The sequence below is a fragment of the Dermacentor silvarum genome, chromosome 11 (genome assembly GCF_013339745.2).
Source record: "Dermacentor silvarum isolate Dsil-2018 chromosome 11, BIME_Dsil_1.4, whole genome shotgun sequence".
Classification (NCBI taxonomy): Eukaryota; Metazoa; Arthropoda; class Arachnida; order Ixodida; family Ixodidae; genus Dermacentor; species Dermacentor silvarum.
The window spans coordinates 112,773,999-112,796,971 of NC_051164.1; the positions used below are offsets into that span (position 1 = coordinate 112,773,999).

At 49.0% G+C, this 22,973-nt stretch overlaps 1 protein-coding gene across 2 annotated transcripts in view; it reads left to right on the plus strand.

Annotated features, from left to right (window-relative positions):
* Positions 1-16,220: 16,220 nt before the first annotated feature.
* Positions 16,221-22,973, plus strand: part of LOC119433854 (cAMP-specific 3',5'-cyclic phosphodiesterase 4C) — a 595,748-nt gene continuing 588,995 nt past the window's right edge. Inside the window, exons 1-2 of one of the 2 annotated variants that reach the window (XM_049659160.1) lie at positions 16,221-16,775; positions 20,992-22,090. In XM_049659160.1, coding sequence (XP_049515117.1) covers positions 21,906-22,090 — 185 coding nt within the window. In that variant the 5' untranslated portion in view covers positions 16,221-16,775; positions 20,992-21,905. Of the gene's footprint in view, positions 16,776-17,072; positions 22,091-22,973 lie in introns of those variants that run through there. The other variant, XM_037701124.2, reaches the window with a different exon arrangement.

A 22,973-nucleotide genomic window follows, 5' to 3' on the forward strand; every position in this document is an offset into this window, starting at 1 on the left:
AGAACGGTAACATTTAACGCGATAGCGTTGAGGCCCCCGTGTCGCAGAAAATCCGGCGTCGGTGTCGGCGTAAACATCGGCGTCTGGCGGAAATAATCATGCCGAACGACATCTTCCCGAACCACCCCGACCGGGCGGGGGCCCTTCGCGTTGCGCAAGGCGTTAGTGAACAAAAGTTGAATTTCTTACAGTAAAATCCGTCAGAAAAATTGTAAAGTACGACTTAACCACAACTTACAGACGTGATACCGTCGGATTGTAATTTTAATATACGAGAAAAAGCCAGATTAGCAGCCAGGGATCTTTGAATGCTATCGCGTTCCACTCTTAAAAACGAAGCTTAAGCGTACTCCAAGTTTTCTGGGTACGTTCTGTTGAAAAGTATTGATTGAGTGTGTATTGACAGACGCTATTTTTTGCGGCCAGTTTCGGTTTCAAGGATCCTGCCTTGAAAGGGGAACTAATTGTTCACGTAGCTCCCACATGAACTCCGCTATTCAAACTTTGATCGTTGGGATAGGTAGTGTAGAGGATGGTCCCCAAAGTACTCATTTGCTGTAGCCACCTACTGTTGATAATTACAAAGTTAATTACCGTAACTTCGCTAATTACGCACGTAAGTGCGGAAATTGCTCTGTGTCTAGAGGCCGCCAATCCGTACACTCGAATGGTAAACATAACGTGGCCAGGCTTTGTATTTTTCTAATTTTAAAAATTTGGTGCAGCTAAAAAAAAAAAAAAAACACCCTGTATCTCCAGGGGACAAGTCAGTCCACACAGAAATTACATCGGTAATCCCAACCCTCCACTAGACGCCGATTTCACCGTATCTTAAATACATGCTGCTCTTCGCAAGCTTAACGGTCGTTCTGCTCCAGGCCCAGATGGGGTCACTAAAAAAACCCTTCGCAATCTCGATTACGAGTCCGTGTCCCATCTGACTGACTACATCAACGATTGCTGGCGCAATGGCGCCATCCCAGCTGCCTGGAAGACTGCCAACGTTATCCTAATCCTGAAGCTTGGCAAACCATCTAGCCTCAACAACCTAAGGCCCATCTCCCTCACTTCGTGCGTAGGCAAGGTGATGGAACACGCCTTCTTAGCACGCATCAACACACACCTCGAAGACAACTCTATCTATCGCCACACCATCATTGGATTTCTCCCTTACCTTTCTACTCAAGATGCTATGTTGCAGCTCAAACATCAAGTACTAAACGACCGTTCCCGTCACACGAAAGCCATCCTCGGACTCGACCTCACTCAAGCATTTGACAGCATTTCCCATGCAGCTATCCTTGACCAGGTCTCCCACCTCCACCTGGGAGAGCGATCCTACAATTACATCCGTGACTTCCTCTGCAATCGCGCGGCCACCCTCTCGGCCGGGGATTTACAATCAGACCAGCTTCCCCTTGGCAGCAAAGACATCCCGTAAGGTTCAGTTATCTCTCCCATGCTTTTTAACTTAGTCATGATTAGTCTTGCCCAGCAACTACAACGTGTCGACAATATCAACCACACCATTTACGCCGACGACATCACCATCTGGGCGTACCGAATCAGTGATGGTCAAGTGGAGTCAGCCCTCCAAACGGCGATTGACACAGTTGAAGCCTATCTCCAAGGAATCGGACTGCGCTGTTCGCCGGCTAAATCGGAGCTTCTTATCTCTACAAGCCCATTCAGCGGGGACGCCCTCCCAAACACCAATCTGATTACCGACCCTGTGACGCCATCACCCTATATATACGCCTTCAAGATGGCAGTCCTATACCACACGTCCCTAGTATCCAGGTCCTCGGTCTCGTTATTTCTACCAACGGCTCCAATGCCTTGGCTCTCAACAAGATCTGCGCCCAATCTCAAAACACCCTACGCCTTCTTAAACGCATCTCCAACCGACGAGGGGACTCAAAGAAGAAAGCCTTCTCCGCCTCCTGCAGTCCTTTGTCATATGCCACATTACCTACGTTGCTGCGTACCTCAACTGGTACCAGGCTGAGCAAAACAAGCCCGACACCATCATACGAGGGGTCTACAAGCAAGCACTTGGCCTCCCGCATTACACCAGCACTGAACTCTTCAATCAACTGGGAGTTCACAACACCCTTGCCGAACTCATTGAAGCCCAACAACTCTCTCAGCTTGAACGGCTCACCCTTACTGAAACGGGACGCTTTATTCTATCCACGCTTGGCTTCACTTACCATCAGCAACAGGGCCCCAGACAATCGATCCCGACTGACATCCGTAGCTGGATCCACACAGACCCTATCCCTAGAAACATGCACGCTGAATATGACAGGGCCCGGCGCCAAGCTCGGGCCGGAGCTATCATAAAAGCCCTTGCTCATGTAGCTGGCGTCACATTTGTTGATGCAGCCCAATATTCCCATGGCACACGATTTGTGGCCGTCGCCACACGCGATGGAGTCCTGCACCACGACTCTAGCGTCACTATCCCCACTTCCGAGACGGCTGAAGAAGTGGCCATCGCCCTGGCCACTCTAGATCCCACCTGTCACACCATCGTGTGTGACTCTCGCTCAGCCGTCACTAACTTCAGCAAATGCCGTATTTGTCCTCAAGTTCTTCGTATCCTCTGCCAGGCATCACACTCTAAAGACAGCATGATCTCCTTGACATGGATCCCGGCCCATGCGGGCCCTGTCCACCCACACCTCCTCAACCTCAACGAGGTCACCCACTCCATTGAGCGAGGCCTAGTCAACCGCGCCGGAGTCACTGGAGACGAGTTGGATACCAGAGACAATCTGACCACTTATAACGATCTCGTTAAGGCATTTTACCTCAGTCGCCGAACCTTCCCCCCACCTCACCCCAAGTTCAGCCGGGCGCAGGCTACCACCCTGCATGCGTCTGCTACAAACAAATACGTACCCTTCACCCGCCCGCCTCCACCTTATATTCCCTGAAGTTTACAGTACCCCCAACTGCCGGTGCTGTGGCACTCAGCCGGCTACGCTTCCGCATATGCTGTGGGAGTGCCCAGCACAGTACACACACATTAACACAGGTCCGCAGAGCCTCACACAACCTCGACGACCAAACCTGGGCGACCCAGCACGCCCGTGAGGCGGCGGCGAGGTAAGCCCTCGACGTCCTCTCATGGGAGGCTTAGGCCCGGCCATCTTAAAGTGCTGGTTCTACAATAAAAGTTTATTCCTCCTCCTCCTGCATGGTAACCAAACGTCTCGGCAAATCTCGATTCTCCGGGATCTCGACGCAAGAGGTCACTTCTACTCTGCCAACAACCGCGCTCGTCGCTCGCCCGCACCGTCTCTTATCTCCACACGGCTCTGACCTTTGTATGCGCTGTGCATTCGCCGGTCAGTTTCCGTTGAAGTGATAGACCGCACGTACCTCGCCCGCTGCGGCGTATGCGCTTGCTGCCAGCGTTTTGACAGTCGTTGTCTGCAGTCATTCAGTGTGATCTATTCGTGTTTGTTTCTGCGTGCTCACACCACGCTTCGTGTTTGTTTCTGCGTGCTCACACCACGCTTGTTCATTCAGTTAGTAATAGTCGGGCCACATTTTCCAACGCACGCTACACATGCAATGCTGCCCAGATCGGCAGTGCAGCGCTACAGGTGTGTCCCTTCGCACGCGCTGCCCACGGGAAGCGCTTCTCATCAACACCACCGTTTCACACGCGCCTTCTCGTGGTCATCGAGTCTCTCTTCATGTCGGTCTACTTACGCCGCAGCACACCTGCTTACTTAATCAGCTCATGTTTACTACAATTCATATTGCTACCAAAGCCGCTCACCTTACTTCGTATGACATTGCCGTGTTGCTATCGCATTCATTGCTTCGCCCTTAGGGCGAAACTGTGACATTTTTTTTTTTTTTGCGTTTTCCTTTAATCTAAGGCGATGGAACAGGAGAGCAGCCACACAGGATCTCTGCGTTCTCGCTTCACCCTGACCCTTTCGGTTGGTCAAATTTCATGATTGACGCCGTCGCGCATTTTATACAAAACTAATTGTCTACGACGGCGCGCAATGCGACACGCGCCGCAGGTAACGAGAAACGCGACACGCCGCGAGCACTTGTTAGGCTTCACGGCGCGAGGCGATGCTTGCACGCCTATGGCAACGATTTCCCGCTGTGCAGTCGTCAGTTCACCTCGTGTCGGTGGGGGGGCAATATCTTTGATGCCAAGGAGGCCGTACTGAACCTCATGGGCTTCCCACATACAAAGAGTAACGACGCTGTGGCCGTAGACGAATTCACGAGTCTCGCCGCAAATATGCTTGAGCAAGAGTTTGTTGCCCCTTCAATGCATTCTGGGAGCGAACTCACAAAAGCCTTTTATGCCCAAGAACCGTTCGCGAGGACGGAATTCGCCGAGTTGTCGTAGGTGACGGGGTGATTGGCAGGACGTCAGCGTTGTGGTAAGCAGTTCTTACGAACAGAAGGTTCTACGAAACCCTGTTGCATCATTCGAACGTTACTGAGAATAACACCGTCGTCCGGGGACAGACTTCACGGCTTTTTTTAGACCAAACGCAACTAACTCAAATATGCGACCAGTGACGCTGTACTTAATCGAGACGATTGCATCGATAATGTGCGAGATTTCTTCGAAAGAGCGGGAGTGGTGTCTGAAGTGTGAGGTTCATAGTGGATGAATAAAGCGATAAAACACGCTTACTGAACGCTAAGAAAGCTAGGTCGAACTTGCAGACATTCAACAAAAGTTAGAAGGTGAAAGATCGCATGGATTAACCTCGTTATGATGTGATCCGAGAGCTGCATCGGCAAGTAGGCAATTCCGGCTGATTTTGATGGCAAGGTGAAGCCAGGTCCTCCTAAGTGTCGGCAACAGTACAATATCAAAAGATATTGTACACACACAGTGGCCGAGAAACAAAGGGGGAGGGGGGGGGGGGGGTAGGAAAGCTGGAAGAAACTTGGAGTTCAGGACATCTGTAGCTTGTCATTACTGGAAAAGATCATCGTCATCATCATCAATCTACTTTTACGTCCACTGGCAGGACGAAGGCCTCTCTCTCCCTGTGATCTAGAATTAGCCTTGTATTGCGCTAGCTGATTCCAACTTCCGCCTGAAAATTTCCTAGTTTCATCACTCCACCTAGTTTTCTGCCGTCTTTGATTGCCCTTCCCTTCCTTTAGCGCCTATTCTGTAACTCTAATAACGTTAGACGCCATACCGCGAACGTAACCGATCGGCTTAGTCGCTTCCGCAATCAGCGCGTAACGCCCTCAGGGCCGGGCGATCAGCGAGAACAATGCGTTCTGCAGGCAGAGAACCAGAACGTGTAACGACACAGGTGGCTGCCCGTCACCCCAGCCTTGCTTGGCTCGCTGCAACACTTCTAGTCTTCTCCCGAGCGCGTCGCGAAGGTGACGGCCGTACTTTCCAAATCATGCGGCTCCAAGATACGCAAGGTGCGACACGCACGACGTGTAATGAGAGAGATACCGAGACAGGTAGGCTTGGGTGCGGTTGCATAGCAGGACGTCACGCGCACCTTAGGATGTTATCACTGGGAGCTGGAACCAGCGGGGTGATCTGTCTGGGTAGCGCATTTCAATGTTCACTCGCGACCAGGGTTTCGGGGATAGTGTTATGTGCAATAAAGTGTTGTAGTGCGCTAGTTGGTTCCGGAACATAAAGGAGCACTGCGCTGCGAAGCAATGCATTCGACACGGACGTGAGAAACTAAAACATTAGACATACATCTTGTCTGTCTAATGTCTTAGTTCCTGACGTCCGTGTCGAAAGTATTGTTTCGCAGCGCAGCGCTCCGTCATGCGGTATGTTCTGCGTTGTAGAGAATTATGAAAAATGATTGTGGGAATTCACCGAGCCTATGATGAAAGCGAGCTTCGTATACAAAGGGCCATTTATTCCAGGCCTGAAGAAATGAACCAATGAAAAAACAATAAAATTGGAATGGGTAAAACAATAATAAAAAGGAAGTCACGTCGGATCATCGTCACCAGCCTATTTTAGGTCCACTGTATTCCCAAAGTACCTTCCAGAGATCCCCAATCACCCTTATTCCATCTCCGCAGATTTCTGAGCTCATGATTTCATATAATCATCTGCATGCCCCTTGACTGCATTCCTGTTCCTTTGGCACTAGTTGTCTTTTTTCAAACTTTGGTACCCACTATGTTGCCTAATAAACCACGTGTTATCAGATCTAACCATTGCACAACCTACCGAACTCTTTTTTTCCTCAGTTTTACTAGACTATCGTCTATAGCCGTGTTTGATGTGTAATTCACCCTGTTGTCTTCTATCTGTTAACTTTACTACTATAATTACTTTCCCCATTATTTGATGCGTGGTTTTTACCATCTATTCGTGTGTCATTGTTTAGGCTTCGTGCTGTAATCTCAGACCGTCATCTCTCTGGCAGACATTGTGCTGGGCCTTTGTATCAGTTTGACATATTCCTGTGTAATTTGCGCTGGGCGGAGTCGCGATATCGCGTGCAGCCTACCGCAGGCATGATGATGCATTACAAGTGGCCGTTGATCCAAGCAGCTGTTCAAGCAAAGCGATCGATGCCTGCTCCAGCGGAGGCCGAATCAGGTTTGCGGTTGTTCAAGTGCCTTCCTCAGTTGACGGAAGCCTCAGGCACGCCATGGCACTGATACACTCCAAGATAACAGCTTTCACGCACACAGCGAGGGTGCTGAGCCCACAGAGATAAGCCTGTCTACAAGCCTGGCGTGCGGGCGTAAGGTTACGAGAGATGATGAGGTTACAGATTGTCGGTGGAACAAACCACCTGGTGACGAGTCATCAGCGTGTTCGACTGGACCGCTCCAATTAGCACGGGAGAGAAGCCACAGTGGTCTATCTTATCCATTGCAAATCATGTTGCTCAGAGGTTGATGCGCGATAATCGGATGGCATGGCGGCTGGCGATTCTTGCTCCGTTTGAGAGGCCTGGCGGATCGCTGCAGGACCAAATACAGTCATAATGCGTAACAAACGCACTCGATTTCCTCATAAACCACTATGCAACAGCTCGGTGTCCCCAGCACCCATCGGTGGCGCTAAAAGTGCCCACAGTCATGCGCTCCGAGTATAGTGCTTTAATCGCTGAGCACGCTACAGCGCTGGTCGAACATTGGACACCTATGTATATCATTCAACCAATGGTCACCCTTTATAAAAGGATACATGACACGTAATTGTGGTCACTTTTGTTGAACGAAACTGATTAAAAGCGGTAGTAAATATTCTCATAATTGTGATTCGAGGTTTCTCCTCAGTTTTTCCAATACTATGCATGCATCAGGCAGCTAACCCCGCCTGCTGCAACACCACCACTACCACCACCACAGAGTTCTAGTGTTGGATGTTAGCAGTTGTCGCTTCCTGCGCAAAAGCGTTAAGCAAGTTGAAATAGAAGATTCAAAACGTAGCATGGGATTAGCATACAAGCACGAATGCGTATAACTTTTGATTCCAGAACGAGCGTAAATGAATGCAGAACATATATTTGCAACGTTCGAGTAGCATTATTTTAGCCAAAAGAAGTGTTATTAATAGTGCTTTTACTGGTTATGGTTGTAACTGAGTTTGTGGAGATGATTCATCAGATAGGAGGAATACTGTATAGGAAGAAAAAAAAAAAGATCAGTTAGCAAACTTTATCCTTAGTCTCCCGGCGAAAAATTGAAAAATTGACAGAAAATGTTGCACGCCTGTGAAATAACTATCGGTATTCCATGTTTTTTTTTTTTTTTTGAACGTTACTGATTGATTCAACTTGTGTCAGACCTGATACATGCTTCTTACATGACTAAATGATTTGTTTTAACGTCCAAAAGCAAAACAGAGGCTATGAGGCACGCAGTTTTACAGAGCTCCTGTCTAATTTTGACCACCTGTAGTCATTCAACACGCAGGCTAAGTGGGGTCCACGAGCGCTCTTGCATTGGGCTGCCATCGGAATGCGGCGCGTGAGGCAGGGAATCTAACCAGAGACTTCGCGCTGAGCAGAAGAATTCTGTCGCCACTGAAATATCGTCGTGAAGGATGTATGCTACGTCACAGATATTCGCAGTGTTGTGGTTGAATACCTCACCAAGAAGAACGCTCATGTGTTATGGAGCCCTTGTCCCGTCTGGGTGGATATCACGCTTAATAAGCGCGAGTCATCCCCATAAGACCTGTAATAAAATGCTGGCTGGCCCTGCCAGTTCATGGCAGATCGCGAAACATGCGGATGTGAAGTTAGCCTTGCGCCGCGGTGATTTTGGGGCTGTATAACGTTTTCTCCATGACCGAGGTATGTGACATACGCTCTAAATCGGCGTAGCGCTTACACCGAGTGCTTACACCGAGGGCTACCTGTGGGTGAATTTATCCACGAGTAATAATCAGTAACACTCGGCTTACTCTAGTGTAAAATAATGATGACAGGCATTTCCACGCCGTTTTGATAATGACACTGTTCGCGCCAATGATAGAGGAACGCTATCGTCGCCCCTTTGCCCGTGGGTATTTCCGCGTTTCCTACATTGCTTGATTCCTTGTTTGTTTGTGATGTATCCAACGTGAAATTTATTCCGGCATTGTTTGAGTCAGCCACGTACCACTTCATGAGCCTCTCAAGTGTACCGTTTTATTTGCGTTTTAATGCACCCAAGGGAGTAGTGGTCAGTTCGTCCGAGCGCCTGTAACTCGGTTGTAGAGTGCTTGGCCGATCAAATGAAGGGATTAAAAGACTTTGAATAGACTGATACAGGGTTCCCTATATATATGTCAGCCCCGACGTGCTGACTCGTGATTGCAATTAACATAGCCCCTTCAGGTACCAATTATGATCGACTGTCGAGAAATGTATGAAACTTACATAATTTTATGTCAAGGTGCCACAGACTCCACTAAGAGCAAGTAAAGGTGATAGATTGACTCTTTCTGCATCATATGATGAGTCACCATAATTACACAGTGATTAAGTATCTAATTATTGTGCTCTAAATAATGATACGTTTCTTCATAAAGAAGGTTTGAACCGCTAGCGCGAATTACCTGCACAAGTTATTATTGAATGCAAGCGCTACTAGGAAGAAAAAAAAATATTTCGCTATTGCTGCAGAAACGTCCCCCGTCACGCAACCCGTCAGACACTGTAGTGCCTTCTCCAAAGTGATATGCGGTAGCGATAGATGTCCCCTCAGAAAGAAAATGAACGTATACCTGAGGTAAGCAGAACGTTCAATTTACCCTATAAGCTTAATTTTTCGTGGTCTATTACTTTGCCACAACTGCACAGAAATGGCAAAAACAAGTCGCGTCCACAAATGCCTACACGGTGACCTAAAGGGGATAGGGGGAACGACGCTGCGGTGACTTCCAGGCATGCACATTGGCGCCTTGTCTTCAGGATTCAGGGTCTTTTGCGCTACAACTACCTAACGAGGCTTCGGACTCCTTTCGTCATTTATTATTGCAAGGCTTGCTCGGTTATCGTAGTAGTTGTGCTAACACGATTCCTGACAAGATGAATTCTCGTCGAACCCTTGATTTTACTATATCCGCGAGTGCTGCTCCTCTTAAATGCGCGGCCGCGTACTTTTGAGCGCGCGTCCTCGGAATACCGAGCAGCTACGTACTTAGCATGGGCGCAGTTCACGCCGGAGGTGTTGCGGACTAATTTATGCGCCTCTGGCCTTCCTAAAATGTTATGCGCGTCACTCGAAATTTCGGGGTTTGGCGGCGACACCTCCGGTTAATAAATGCCGCGTCTAAACATTGCCGCGGCCATAGGCGTCTGCTGTGTACGCAATGGGGACGATGTGCGGCTGTTTGCAGTGTACCGATAAATTATAGGTTTGACGTGGTCTCATTTTTCGTTTGTGCGGCGCATAGGCTGTTGCGTCCGTGTGACGCGATTTTTGTGCCGGCTGATCGCGGCTTTGAGGTCGCCTACCTACGTAGATTCCTACCACTCGTATGCCCGTCACAACCTCTTCTGTTTATTATTATTATTATTAATCTTCGGGGTAACTTAATTTTAGGGTGTGCCGCACCGGCGGTCGGTTCTTCTTTGAAAATGCCAATTGGCTTTAATTATAGCGCATCGTTATGAGCACGCTCGTTCTTATCTAAGTGCCCAACTAGCAACTATCTCACTGCCACTTTACCGTCTGTGTCTTACAGCACGCCTGGCGCATGCGCTGTCGCTGCGCCCTCTGGCTCAACAGGACCGGCGAAGTGGCCTTTTAAACTTCGCATTTCTTGTTTCCTATGTATTGTTCTGTTGTTTGTTAATTTTTCTGGCGACGTTGTCGTCCTTGCTTAGAACGAAATGTGCATAATCGTGATATGTAATTGTTGTTAATCTACCCGTCGATCATTACGAGTAGTTGACGCCCTGTGGCAATTATATAGCCTCATGCATATTTAATGAGGGTGGGCGAACGTTCAGCCTACGTAGACGTATTTCTTCTGTGTAACCGTTATGGGATACGAGAATTTCTCGTATTGAGCTTTCGAATACATGACTGGTTACCCTTTCGCCCGAACGAAGAACAACCCAAGCAGCGACTGCACGTATATATAGCTTCCACTTCAAATGATTGCCGTCCGCCCCTTCAAACACGAACGAAAGAAAGAAAGAAAGAAAGAAAGAAAGAAAGAAAGAAAGAAAGAAAGAAAGAAAGAAAGAAAGAAAGAAAGAAAGAAAGAAAGAAAGAAAGAAAGAAAGAAAAGCTCGTTTAACTCGCCACGATATAATGACTCCGAAAGGGCGTCTTGCGAGCTGGAAATGTGCAGTACATCCAACCTGTTCCGTGAAGCACAAATGACTTCCGCTCGAAAATTGCTCTGTCCTTCCCCTTCGGCTCTGCTCTTGGAGAACGAACGTTATGCAACGCCCTCGCTCGGCACCAAAAACACTTAACTTCGTTCGCAAACTTGTGGAACAGGCAGCTTTTTATTGTATAACCCGCGTTCGCCGCTCCCATGAAGACATCAACGAAGAGTGAACGCTTATAACGTAATGTGGAAATGGCGATGCGTTATGGAAATAATTGCGAGCCGTTTCAGCGACGCTAACTACGTTGCCGGATTACTAAAGTGTTATTAGATGCATGTATCCTGCTAGATTCATTAATTATATCTGAATGAGTGACGCCAATATTGATTGTAATCTTTCGAAAAGCCCATTGCGAGCAAATTGACGCTGCATTTTATATACTCTGTCTCTTGAGCGTTTAGATGTAATCCACGCGGAGCTGCGACGATCGTTATTTTGTTTTATTTCATTTTATTTCATTTTATTTTTTAACGCTAGCAAGGATATTAACCTGCTCGCTTCGAGTGCAATAACCTGGAGAATTTTATGCCGATCGGTCGTTATCACCTCATTCCTTTTTTGTAATACGACCATTTTCTTTCGATTATAGTACGAGTGATTAGTAACAAGTATAAAATCTATGGAAAATCCAGTAGCTAATAGCTTTTGCGGTATACGTTTTGGTTAATTGTTTTAGTAACAGTAATAGTATAATAGCAATGCCTAGTTTACTGGCGGCTGCTATCCTCTATGCTGGATTCAGTGTACTAATGTAATCCAGCTTTTGTTTTTTTTTCTTATATCTCATACATGTGTGTTGAATTTGCAGACAAGAATTTTAGATTTTCATCATCCACAATATCTGAGCCATTCCTTTTTTCGACCTTTTTTCATTTCTAAATCAAATACTGCGTTATTGGACGACAGTTAACTGCCTATGTAAATTTGTCTTTTTTTAAGTGTAGTAGCCGGCTTAAATTAAGGGAGCCATGCCAAATTTTTTTAAATCTTTATTTGTTTATACCCTGTCGTAATAAAACTAAGTGCAGCTGGCTGAGTGAGCAACATCGCTATAGCTTCTTTTTCGGCGTGTTACAGCCATACCACCTTCCGGATACACAAATCAGCACTAATTTTGTTTAGACTGGTAAAGCATTCTTTTAAAACTCCTTTAATAGTTCGCGGTAAGGGGTTGACTGGAGGAAACCATGGCCAAACTTTTCTTCTGAATATCGCGCCGAAACTTCAGCGCCCGTATACGTAAGTGTGACGCCACGTGTTTCAATGTACTTCCCCCGTGTTTTGGTGGCGCTAGTGCAGGACGTCCTCTCGAAGCTCGGCATGCCGAGTCTCTGGTTCCAGTATTCAGGAACGGAGACAAACTGTTGTATAAACAGATGTAATTAGCCAAATGCAGCTTGGGACGCGTAAACATGCAGGTGCTTATGGAGTTCAATAGACGTGCCTATTTTGTCTCGTATCGTGCATTGGAGTAGAATCTAAAACGTACATTTCAACTGCTTCAATCCATTGAAAACAAGACGCTATAATACAAGGGATTTATCAAAGAATTAAAGCGAGCGATTAAGCCATTGAGAAATCACTCGAAAACAAAATTTGTCAATGCTTCTTTTTGGGCGAGTTGGTACATCTTGAAACTTTGGGCAACAGCGCAAACAGACGACCACAAGAAGGGAGACACGTACACACAAGCGCTGTGTGTACGTGCCTCCCTTCTTGTGGTCGTCTGTTTGCGCTGTTGCCCAAAGTTTCAACAAAATTTAATCGGGCATAATTCTTCTTTTTCTACTTCTGCCGTGATCAGTGGTGGGATATCACCTTTGCGCAGTTTCGCTATCTTTTTATCTGCGGTAATTTTTACACTCGAATGGGTGGCTTCATTCATTGTTGCAATGTCGCTGTCCGCTATCGAAGTTCTTTAAATGGAGCTTAACTGCTGACTTCAGCGGCAGAATATTACCGTCCTCTGAAGGCCTGCGTTTTTGTGCCGTGAATATATTTCCCCATCTTTGTTTTTTTTTTTCTATTTCTATCCCGTGAAAAATGCTGGCATGATTTCTGGAAGTACTATAATCTGTCGTTTTGTGTGTTGATTTCCTGCTCGTGATTTTGTTCTACGATTCCCTTCCCTTCAGGGCCTTGGGGGTAACATAAATAAATACCTCTCGTCAGTGCGCCTACATAATTATCCATGAAGTTGCTCATTTGTGCATTCGCTGAACCGCTGTTACGCTACTTGACTGCGTTCGATTTGTCGACACCCGCAGCGGTAGCTCGGTGGCCATGGCGTTTCACTGCGTCGTTTGAGGTCGCGGGTTTCAACCCCAGCCGCATTTCGATGGGGGGCGAAAATCGAAAACGCTCGTGTTTTCGGAGTTTACCACTGCGACATGCTTCATAATCGGAGTGTCGCTCTGGCACGTCAGCCTCAGAAGTGAATCGATATTGTTTCGTCAACGAAATGATCGGTTCAGTTATAACTTGCAGTTGCATGACGAATACACTTAACGAATACTCGCTTCTACGAAAAAAGAAAAGAACGAGAAAAGCACACGGCGGACAGGCACTTAATTATACTTACGGGATTTGAATGCGAAAACATTGACTTGTCTAATTAATTGGTTACGTGCATGGATGCGTGACGTATGACATACATCGTCATGTGTCCTTCACAACTCTGCCTTAATCCACCTTTTTCTAATTTGTGCCAACCTTAATCCACCTTAACCCACGCTGATGATTTATTGCTGCACTCGTTGAGGACAACGCCGGTTTTCTGCCTCATGGGACGTGTATAAATGCTTTCGCAGTAAAAAAGGTCATAGAGGCAAAAACGTGTCGGGAGAACCCGTTGGGCGCGGCGCTGGTTACGGCAATCTTTATAATTCAAAATGTCCGCTCCATTTGCTGCAGTGAAGCCCGTCACACATTTTCTTTGGTTATAAAACGACGAACACTAAGAACGAAATGATCTGCCGCTCAAGTCTATTCCCACGGTAACTATTCTCTTAAATGAAGTACGTGGCGGCGGAGATTCCGGCTCCATCGAGACTGTGTGCACAGTGCGTTGAGCGTAAAGTGAAAGCAGAGCCACTGAGTAACTGCCGGGCAAGCCATGTTATATCTTATCTCAGTATTTTTAGATTTTTTTTTCGTGAATTTTCGAATAGCTGGAGTGCTGGTATACGCCGCTCGCTCTGTTTGCGCCCGAATATTGAGTGGAAGCCATTGAGTCGCAACATGCAACTTAATCACAAATGCACTTAACCATTCGTTGCTTCGAAAAAAGGGGCAAAAAGAAAGGAGAAAGCACAGCAATTTATCGCCGGAATCTGTAGAAGCGCGTCAGTGCCTTTCGCAGATCTCCATCCTTCGAATGACCCGCTTCTTTCACGGCAATGAAGCCCGTCAAGCTTTTTTGCGGGTTTTAAAACAACGGAAACTAACGATGCAATGATCTGCCGTTCAAGAAAGTACCTGCGGAAACACTTCCTCGAAATCAGGCGGCGGCGGAGATCCCGGCTTACCGAGAGTTTGAGCGCTAAAGCTAAAACAAAGCGACCGCTAGCCCCGCTCCCTTTGGCAAAGTGAGCGGAAATGCAGATATTGCTTGGGACGGTCTTCTTGGCTATTGTGTCGTGCGACGAGGCAATTCCTTTGTGACTGCGGTTCTATAGCTTCTCTCTCTCTCCCTCTTACGCTTTCTGTGTGTGAGAAGGCGGAGCAGGTGCACGACAGGTCCGCGCGGCTCCATCGACGTTTGCCCTTCGCCAGTCTCACCCGAAATGTTTTTCCGCATTAGTGTGCGATGATCGGTTGGCATTAAAGGGAATACGTACGCATTCCCTTTAACGTATGTATGTATGTATGTATGTATGTATGTATGTATGTATGTATGTATGTATGTATGTATGTATGTATGTATGTATGTATGTATGTATGTATGTATGTATGTATGTATGTATGTATGTATGTATGTATGTATGTATGTATTGTATGTATGTATGTATGTATGTATGTATGTATGTATGTATGTATGTATGTATGTATGTATGTATGTATGTATGTATGTATGTATGTATGTATGTATTTCGCGAATTTTTATTCTCTATTTGTTTCTTTTTCCCTGCTCGTCAGTACTTCAACCTCTCCATCTGATACCCCAGCTAAATTCAACCTAATAAAAAAAAATGTTTATTCAAGGGACATGGGCATGGCCTGTGCCATAAGTATAGCTATGCCTCATTTGTTCGCCCCTTGCACTTTTGTTTCACATATAACGACTTCTGACACAGAGTTTATATTGCCCAAATCACGATGTGATTATGAGCCACGCCGTAGTGGAGGCCTCCGGTTTAATTTTGCCCACCTGGGGTTCTTTAACGTGCACCCAAAGCGCGGTACACGGGTGTTGCCGGGATTTCATCCTGCGACCTCGTGTTTAGCAGCGTAACGCCATGGCAACTAAGCACCACGGCGGGTTGGCACAGAGTGAATCTGTGCCACAACTCAAGGCTGGATAGTAGTTGGAATGAGGACACAACTAAAACTTGGTTAGACCTTTCTCTGAACTGAAAGCTGACTTTGCTTTCGATGTCAGGTTAAGTTAGGCCAACCGTCTGCGCACGAATGCACTTCGTTTATCGTGATTTACATACGCGAATTGCGCATAGCTGGACCAGTAATCGTAGATATATAGTAACGGTGCGCGCAGCCGCACCGCCCCCGCCTCGACCAGATGCTTTATGAAAACGCACTTTATAGCTTCTCCACATCGCGCGCGCACAGGTAGCATCTGTCACTGGTGACAATGGTGACGGCAGTGCCGTAGCGTCGTGCTAGATGTGCTCACTTCAGGAGAGCACGCGAGCTGTCTACTATATCAACATTCTTTGCACAACTTTCACTGGCGAGCTCCAAACTCTGCTTTTTCGGGCTTAATATATCAAGTTGCTGAATAATACGCGCGTCTTGAGTGCAAGGTGCACCGCACGTTCATTTGCACTTTTTGTGGCGCTGATTCTATTCGGCGGTTTAAACGAACGACTTGCGAGATAGGCGGGAATCTGTTCGCTCGGCAGCCACTTTCTCGCTCTCGTGATCGCAGTCGACTCTCGCGAGGCCTATACGTGTACCGGCTGCACTGCCCGTAACGTCAGCGGCGCAGCGCGATCGCCACTGCCGCTCGCACGCCGCGGTGCACAACAGCAACCCGCTGCGCCGGGCTCATTGTTTTGCCGGGCTCGATTCACGTCGCCGGCAGCGGACCGGCGACAGGTAGCGACCAGCTGCGTGCTTCTTTTTTCCACTCCTCCTTTCCCTCTCTCGTTCAACGCCTCGCGCGCGCGCGCGAGAGTTGCGCCGGTCGTTGGAGGCTGCAACAGCGGCAGCCGCGTCGTGTCTTCGCTCTCCCGTTTTAGAGAAACAAGAAAGGAATATCACAACGGCCGGGCGGGGGGCTCAGCTGTGTCCTTTCCCCGCCCAACAGCAGCGAGCAGTCAACACAAGCAGCGAGCGTATCGGCACCTTTCTTTCCCCCTCGCTGGAGACGAGCACCTAGTTCCCCGGCCGAAAGAATCGGCGCCGTTCCTTCTTTGCACTGGCGCATGCAAGTGGCAGAAAACAACGCCTTCGCGAAACGAGTGTCGCTGGGTTGTGCCTGCTCTGAGTGCTGCGCCTGGAGACCCGAAGAGAGGAAAAAAAGAAGAGTGCTTCCCCGTCATCACGACATCCGTGGATGCAAAGAGCGTGCTCCCGAGAGACTCGCCGGGCTTCAAGAACCCAGTCTACTGCGAAGTGTCTGATGCTGACTCGGATGCGATGAACAGGCTTGCGCGTTCTTCAGTGAAGCCACGTGCGCGCGTATCGTAACTCGGTGCTTTTCATCGGACGCACTTCTTATTTGCATCGTCATCTCGGCCGCCAGTTGAGGTGAGCCGCGGTCGCGACGCTGGCTTTTGCCCCTGAAAAGTGTGGAAGTGTTCTTTCGAGTGGGGCGTCCTGAGGGGACTCGGTTCTGCTCTCATCTTTTTGACATCATCATCGCACTAACCGTAGCTATACGGTGGCTCGCCCTGCGGAGACTGTCTCGTCTACCACTTTTGTCTAGTCGCCACGACAATCGTTATCACATCAGAACCCTCACCTCAACCTCGGGTTTCAAAAGTGACGCATGTAAATATGCGGACGGCGTTGCGGAGTGCAATTTGTTGAGCGTACGCGCCACGCCAACCGCTTCTTTTTCTGTTTTTTCGCTGACGTCACCGCCGTCGTGACCTTTGTTCCGTCTGGCGAAACGTAGAAAAGGGTTCCAATGCTTCCGTGAAGTGCCCGCTCTTCATCGTTACCGTCATCGCATCGTCAGCGTTCTTTCTGCTCCTTATGCAAGGTCGACGCTGCGCTAGTGAGCTGTCAAACTTTGAAGGGCTACTTCGAAGCCCGCAAGTTTGCGTCTCGGTGAGCGCCGGTGCGGCGGCGTAAATCGTGCACATTGCCTTTCCTCCTCTCCCCCTTATCAGCCACGCGCTTTCTATACCAAGCCGCCAGCGCGCGCTTCAGGAAGCGCAGCGCTCTGCAGTCCGGTCCGCCACCGCTCTTTCCCCAGTGCTGCGCGCTTCCCCTACGGAGTCTGAGTGCGGCGCTCAAGCCCTTCGACTTCGCCGACCACCGCGGCTCGCTGGGCCGGAGCGCGCCGCGTTGTGTGACACATCGGCGCTCCCTCCTCCCGTCCTCCTCTTCCTCTTCCTCCGCGTGCTCTCTCCTCGGACCACTGATGCACCCGGGAGGAGTAGTGGCGCGTCCCAGACGCGGTTCAGTCGGCGTACAGCGCACTCCTCCCATATAGGCTGCGAAGAACAACGCTTTCGGACACGTCGTCGCTGTGCCCTATTGGAGTGAAGTTTTTTTTTTTTTTCTTGTGTGGTGTAGTGCCTTCTTTTTTTGTTCTCGTCACCTTAGTGAGTGAAATATAGGGAGAAAAAAAGTGTTACAAGTGAACGCGTTCTTCTGCGTGCAGTACCTCGCGTCAGAGTGCGTGCGGGTAAAACGTCTGTGTGTTTGTGAAGTGGTCGTATTTTAGTCGTCGGACAATCTGTCTCCTGTGAGTTTCCTTTTGATTCTCTCTCTCTCTCTCCCTCCCCTCCTCGCCCCCACATCCACTATCGTTCTGTTGCACCCCTATTCGTCGCGGGCTGATTAGCGAGAGAACAATCCCGCAACCGTGATTCCTGCTTGCTTTATCCAGCGTGCGAGTCATTGCGGTATTTCGTCTACCTCGTTGCTGGGTTGCCTGTATCTCTACCTGCCGTTCGGTTTATTGTCAAATCTCGCGACACCTGCATTATCAATGGCCTCCTGCTTGATGGAGCGCTGACAGGGCTCTACGGCGTACAACACCGCCGCCATGGCCCTTGCTGGCTTCACCGCTGTATCGGCAACGTGTTCTCCGAGTCGGCCTTTTGTCTCCGACGACGCAGCTTGACAAGCGCGGAACGTACGTGTTGACACTTTCGCCTTGCTTAGCATTTCTCTTATAGTCTCATATTATCACTTTATTTTTACTCTTGTCGCCTTCTCGGCTTATTCTCCGTGTACACTCTCCGTGGCCTTTATTATCACTTCGTGTTCACGTATAGAGAGCTCGCGAATTGTCCTTTCGTCATCATCACCTTCGTCGCTTCGAGTGCCCTGCGAGAGGCAAGGCTCGCTCGATACGCTATCACTTTCTTTTGTTTTCCTGAGGTGGGAACTAAGGTGGCTGTTTTAATCTCACGCCCTCTCGTTCGTAGCCATAATCTTGAAACTAGCTCGACTTGTCTTCTGGAACTAAAGTTCGCAAGCGAGTCCTCTGTGTCGTGAATCAGCAGAGAAAGAGTGATCTGTGCTATTTTCCATATATATTTGTCGGCGTGCCCCTCGATTGTCAGCGAAATCTTATAAAGCCTGCCTCTAATTCTGGCGACGACAACAAGAAACCTCGGAAAGTGGCTTGGTTTCTGGAAACTGTTCTTAGGCAGTCTTCTTTTGAAACCTACCAGAGTGCTACGTTTGTACGAATTCTGTCGATCACTAGTGCGTGCCAGCACACTTAGCTCGCAGGCCAGGTCGAACCGCTTAGACGAGCTTGACAGATGAGATCATCCGTTGCCCTTTCGCTGGCGCTCTTCAAAGACCTCTCGGTGCGTGTATGTTCCAAAGGTCGGAGACACTGTTTTTTTTTTTTTTTCTAGTATCCTTCACCTCAAGCCTTTTCTGCCCTGCGCTGACGCATTCGACTTGAAAGCGTCGAAACCTTATTCTTCGTAGGCCTTGAGATATGGCCAGCTTTTTACTGGACGCGATCGTTTCGTTTCGGCTGTCCGTGGACGGAGTGTCTTTAGCGTGCCCTTGTCCATAAAGGTGGATAAGCCTGTGGAAAAGTTTTGGTGGTGTTGCACTGGTTGAGTACCTACTTTTCCTCTAGAGCGTGAAAGGTGTCCTGGATTGTGACTGAATAACTTCAACAAACCCTGCTTAGGTGTTATTGAATCTCTGTAGCTTGTTTCGAAAGATATCGATGCATGGCATGCGGCTCGCCTGCTAAACGATTTCACTCTAGCGTGAGCTCTTATCTAACCACGTTTGAGAACATTGCTGAGCCTCTAGCGAGTTCCTGCCAGGTTTGCAACACATAATCGCCTTGCACTTCAAGGAATCATCACTACGTTGTCGAATGTGTGACTGTTGTTTCCTTTCGAGGAACCTTACTTTTGTAGTCAGTGGTTCAGGTTATCCATTTCTCTCGGCACTTTCCAGCCTGCATTGAGTGTCTTGTAGTTCCCACTTGTCGAATCGAAGCCTGTCTTGAAGGCACACGGTAGGTCCACTGGCTTGCTCGCCTTCTCATTGGGTAGCGTGGTCACGTGCGACGTAAGCTGACCTTTTTCGCCGGGAAGTATCTGACTGCAAGTTTCCTTTAACGCCGTCTGGCCAGACAGGATCAACGGCTTGCCGTTCCCTGCGCTATAAGCGGTGAAGGATTGATTGACGTTTTCTGTAACTTTCCGGCTGTGACAGCTTACTCCTCCTCGCTTCCGAATTGGGGCCCCGAGCCATTTTCGCCCGCTTCGTCGTCTCGCTTTACTGGCAAACCTCTCGTGTTTGCCTGGGCGAAACGTGATCGCCCACGGCTTTGTTGGCGTGCTTGCTTGCACGTCGGCGAAATTGCCGGTTCCGTCAACACACAGCTAGCGTTTGTCGCTGCTGCTGTTTCTCTGTGCGACGCCGTGCTCGAGCGTACCAAAGTCCGCGGCTGTAGGCTAATCCGTTACGTGCTCTAAGCGCTGCTGCTTGGCTTTCTCGGTGGCATCGAAGCGCCGTTGACACAGGGGATCAACGCACCCTCGGCGTCGCCGCCGCCGCAGCCCCGCTAAGCGCGCCGGCCTCGCCCACATCTTGGAACGGTTTCAACGGCTGCCGCGTTACGCGCCAGCGGTGGCTCGTTCGCCGTATAGCATAGCTTCACGCACGTGCCGTTAATGCCCTTGTTGGCTTCGGCAACAAAGTGTGGTAAACTTTTCTTTCTTTGCCTTGATTTACGGGAGAAGCATCAGCAGGCAACTGGCAATCGCGCATTCTTCGTGGGGTGAGGCTTCTGAACAGGGAGGATAGCCAACGCTCCCCGCCCACGTTTCTTTCGACGCATGCTTCATTGCCTATTTGTGTTTTCTTTCGTGTTGCTCGTTGGCCTAATTGTCTCCGCTCGTTGTATCTCGCTCGCCGTGTCACTTGAGTGCGCTACGTCGTCTTGCCGCTACTGAGTTGCGGTACGTAGCGTCTCGCGAGGAGCGGAGTTGGTGGTCGTTTGTTGACACCGCGCTCTATGAATCTCCCTTCCCTCCACCGTAGCTCTTGTTATCTCTTCCGGATGCTCGTATAACACTTCCTTCGCTCGGCCCGCCCCGTCCGGAGGCGTTGTTGTTGGGATCGTGGTTTCTGTAGCGGTCGTTCTCCTGTGCGGCTGTTCGGCACCCCGCGCCTCCTCTTGTTCACTGCTCCTGCACGGTACAGCCAGTTTATCCATTCTTTCTCGATGGCTTAGTCTTTCTCTTGAGAAAACGTTACGCAGCCCCGGGTTCTTTCGTTTGATGCCTTGGTTCTCTCTTTGCAGGCTGACTGATATCGCACTGTGTGGAGTGTCACAGCAAACTTGTCAGCGCTCACCTCATACGCGTAGAGCAACGAAGGCGCGCTTTATACTGGAGTGATCTCACCTCGCCCGACGTCTTCGGCTTGAAACCGAAGAGAGCGTCTTCTTTCGCGCAAGGAAAGCGGTGTTTCTTTTCTTTTTTTTATCCGCCGGGGTTTCAGACGTTCAAAGAATATGACTTAGTTGCGGTACTCAACCTCAAGTTGTTGACGGACTGCTGGAGGCGCCGCCGGTTGGACCGGTCTTCCTCAGAAGTGCATTGAGAGCTGTCCAAGTTGGATGAAAGCTGTGCGAATTCTCGTGCGTCGACAGGCGCTCTCGCTTGAGCCGTAACATGTCAGTATGCATTAAGAACCGCATGCTTGACGCTGTGCCGTTGTTACTTCGTTTTAGTTGTGGAACGGAACCCGCAGTTTCCCACACTGCAATCCGTTTGCTTGCGACAGCGTGATTGATAGAGCACAGACGTTCCACCGGTCTGAGCAGAAACAGCGAGGTGGAAATAGCGGGAGAAGAAACTGTTCGGCTCGACTCCGAGATGTGCTACCGGTTGTCGACGTCCTACCCTTCGCTGCTTCCTCTCAACAGCGTGACGGACTAGTCGTGCTCTTTCCCAGTTTTCTCTCGCCTGCACGGCGTTTATCTAACCGCCAGCGTGCCACCATCTTGCGTAGTTGACCAGCTACGAGTGCCCCGTCGTCTATCGTCCGTGTGCCTCTGCGTCGCCGAAGACCTCCTGCTTCGAGCTTCGCTTCGTGGTCGTCGTGCAGTGTTCCTCATGCCGTGCTCGTCCCGGTTCTGAGAAGTGCGCGCGATTATCCCCGTGAAAGGCGGAACAAAGAGAAAAGGATAAGCGGATACGGCGGAAGTGGACGATGCTGCGGCCGCCGGAAGTGCGCTTCGAGCCGGATCCGTACGAGCCCCCCGCTCCACCGCCCGGGGCTGAGCGCGAGGGCGCCTGCAAGTCGGCCAGCACGAGGCGGACGGCGCCGACGCCGTTGTTCCTCAACGTCCCTGGTCAGGCGTCGGCTCCTAGACGACGCCACTCATGGATATGCGGGTGAGCGACTGAGACACTTACCTCCCCCTTCGACGTCCTTGTACCCTTTCCAGGCTCATTGCGATCTCTGTTATGTTTCCGCGAATTAGTGCCTTCCGTCCGGTCTAGGGAAGGGCTTCGCGTCGAAGAGTTAGCTTCGCGTGCGGCCTTCGTGCGTCGCTTGGTTTTTGCGTCGCGTATTTTGCGATCTGTGCGTGTGAGTGGACTAGACCATTATTCATTTTGTAGAAACGGCCCGGCTATCAAACGCGGAAGCTTATTTCCCTGCTTACCGAAAGTATTATTTGTGTCTTAAAGGGACACTAAAGGGAAAAATGATTTCTTCTGTATCAGTAGATTACTCTTCCACAATACCGAAAACATCCCTATTACCGCGAGAAGCCGCTTGGTAAGCCAGAAAGAAAGGAAAACACAGAAGGCGAGTGGCGACGCCACCTTGAAGTTCCCGCACCAGCTCACCGTGACGTCATGGATTTTGACAGCGTCTTCTAAGTCTCAGTTAATTCTTTAGCAGCAAAGATTGGCTACATTGTGTTCCAAAGGAGCCAAAGACTGAATGTGGCAAGTTTCGCGAACTTTTACTGAGCCAACGTGGCCGAAATACGAAAAATTACTTTAGAAGTTGTGACGTCACACTGAAATGCTGACGTTGGGGTTTTCGCGCGAAATTCAAAACAATTAACTTTGAGCTTGATTTTATTTTCTAAAAATTGACCTATTGCAGTGTAGTTAACGACAGCAGAGTTTTCAAAGAATACTTAATCGGCCTAAGTTTATTTATTGTTTTGCTTTAGTGTCCCTTTAAGGTCTAGTGGCCATCTATAGATAGCTTTTATAGACTCTGTATGCTCTATACTAGATAGTGTATGTAGTCTGTATAAGG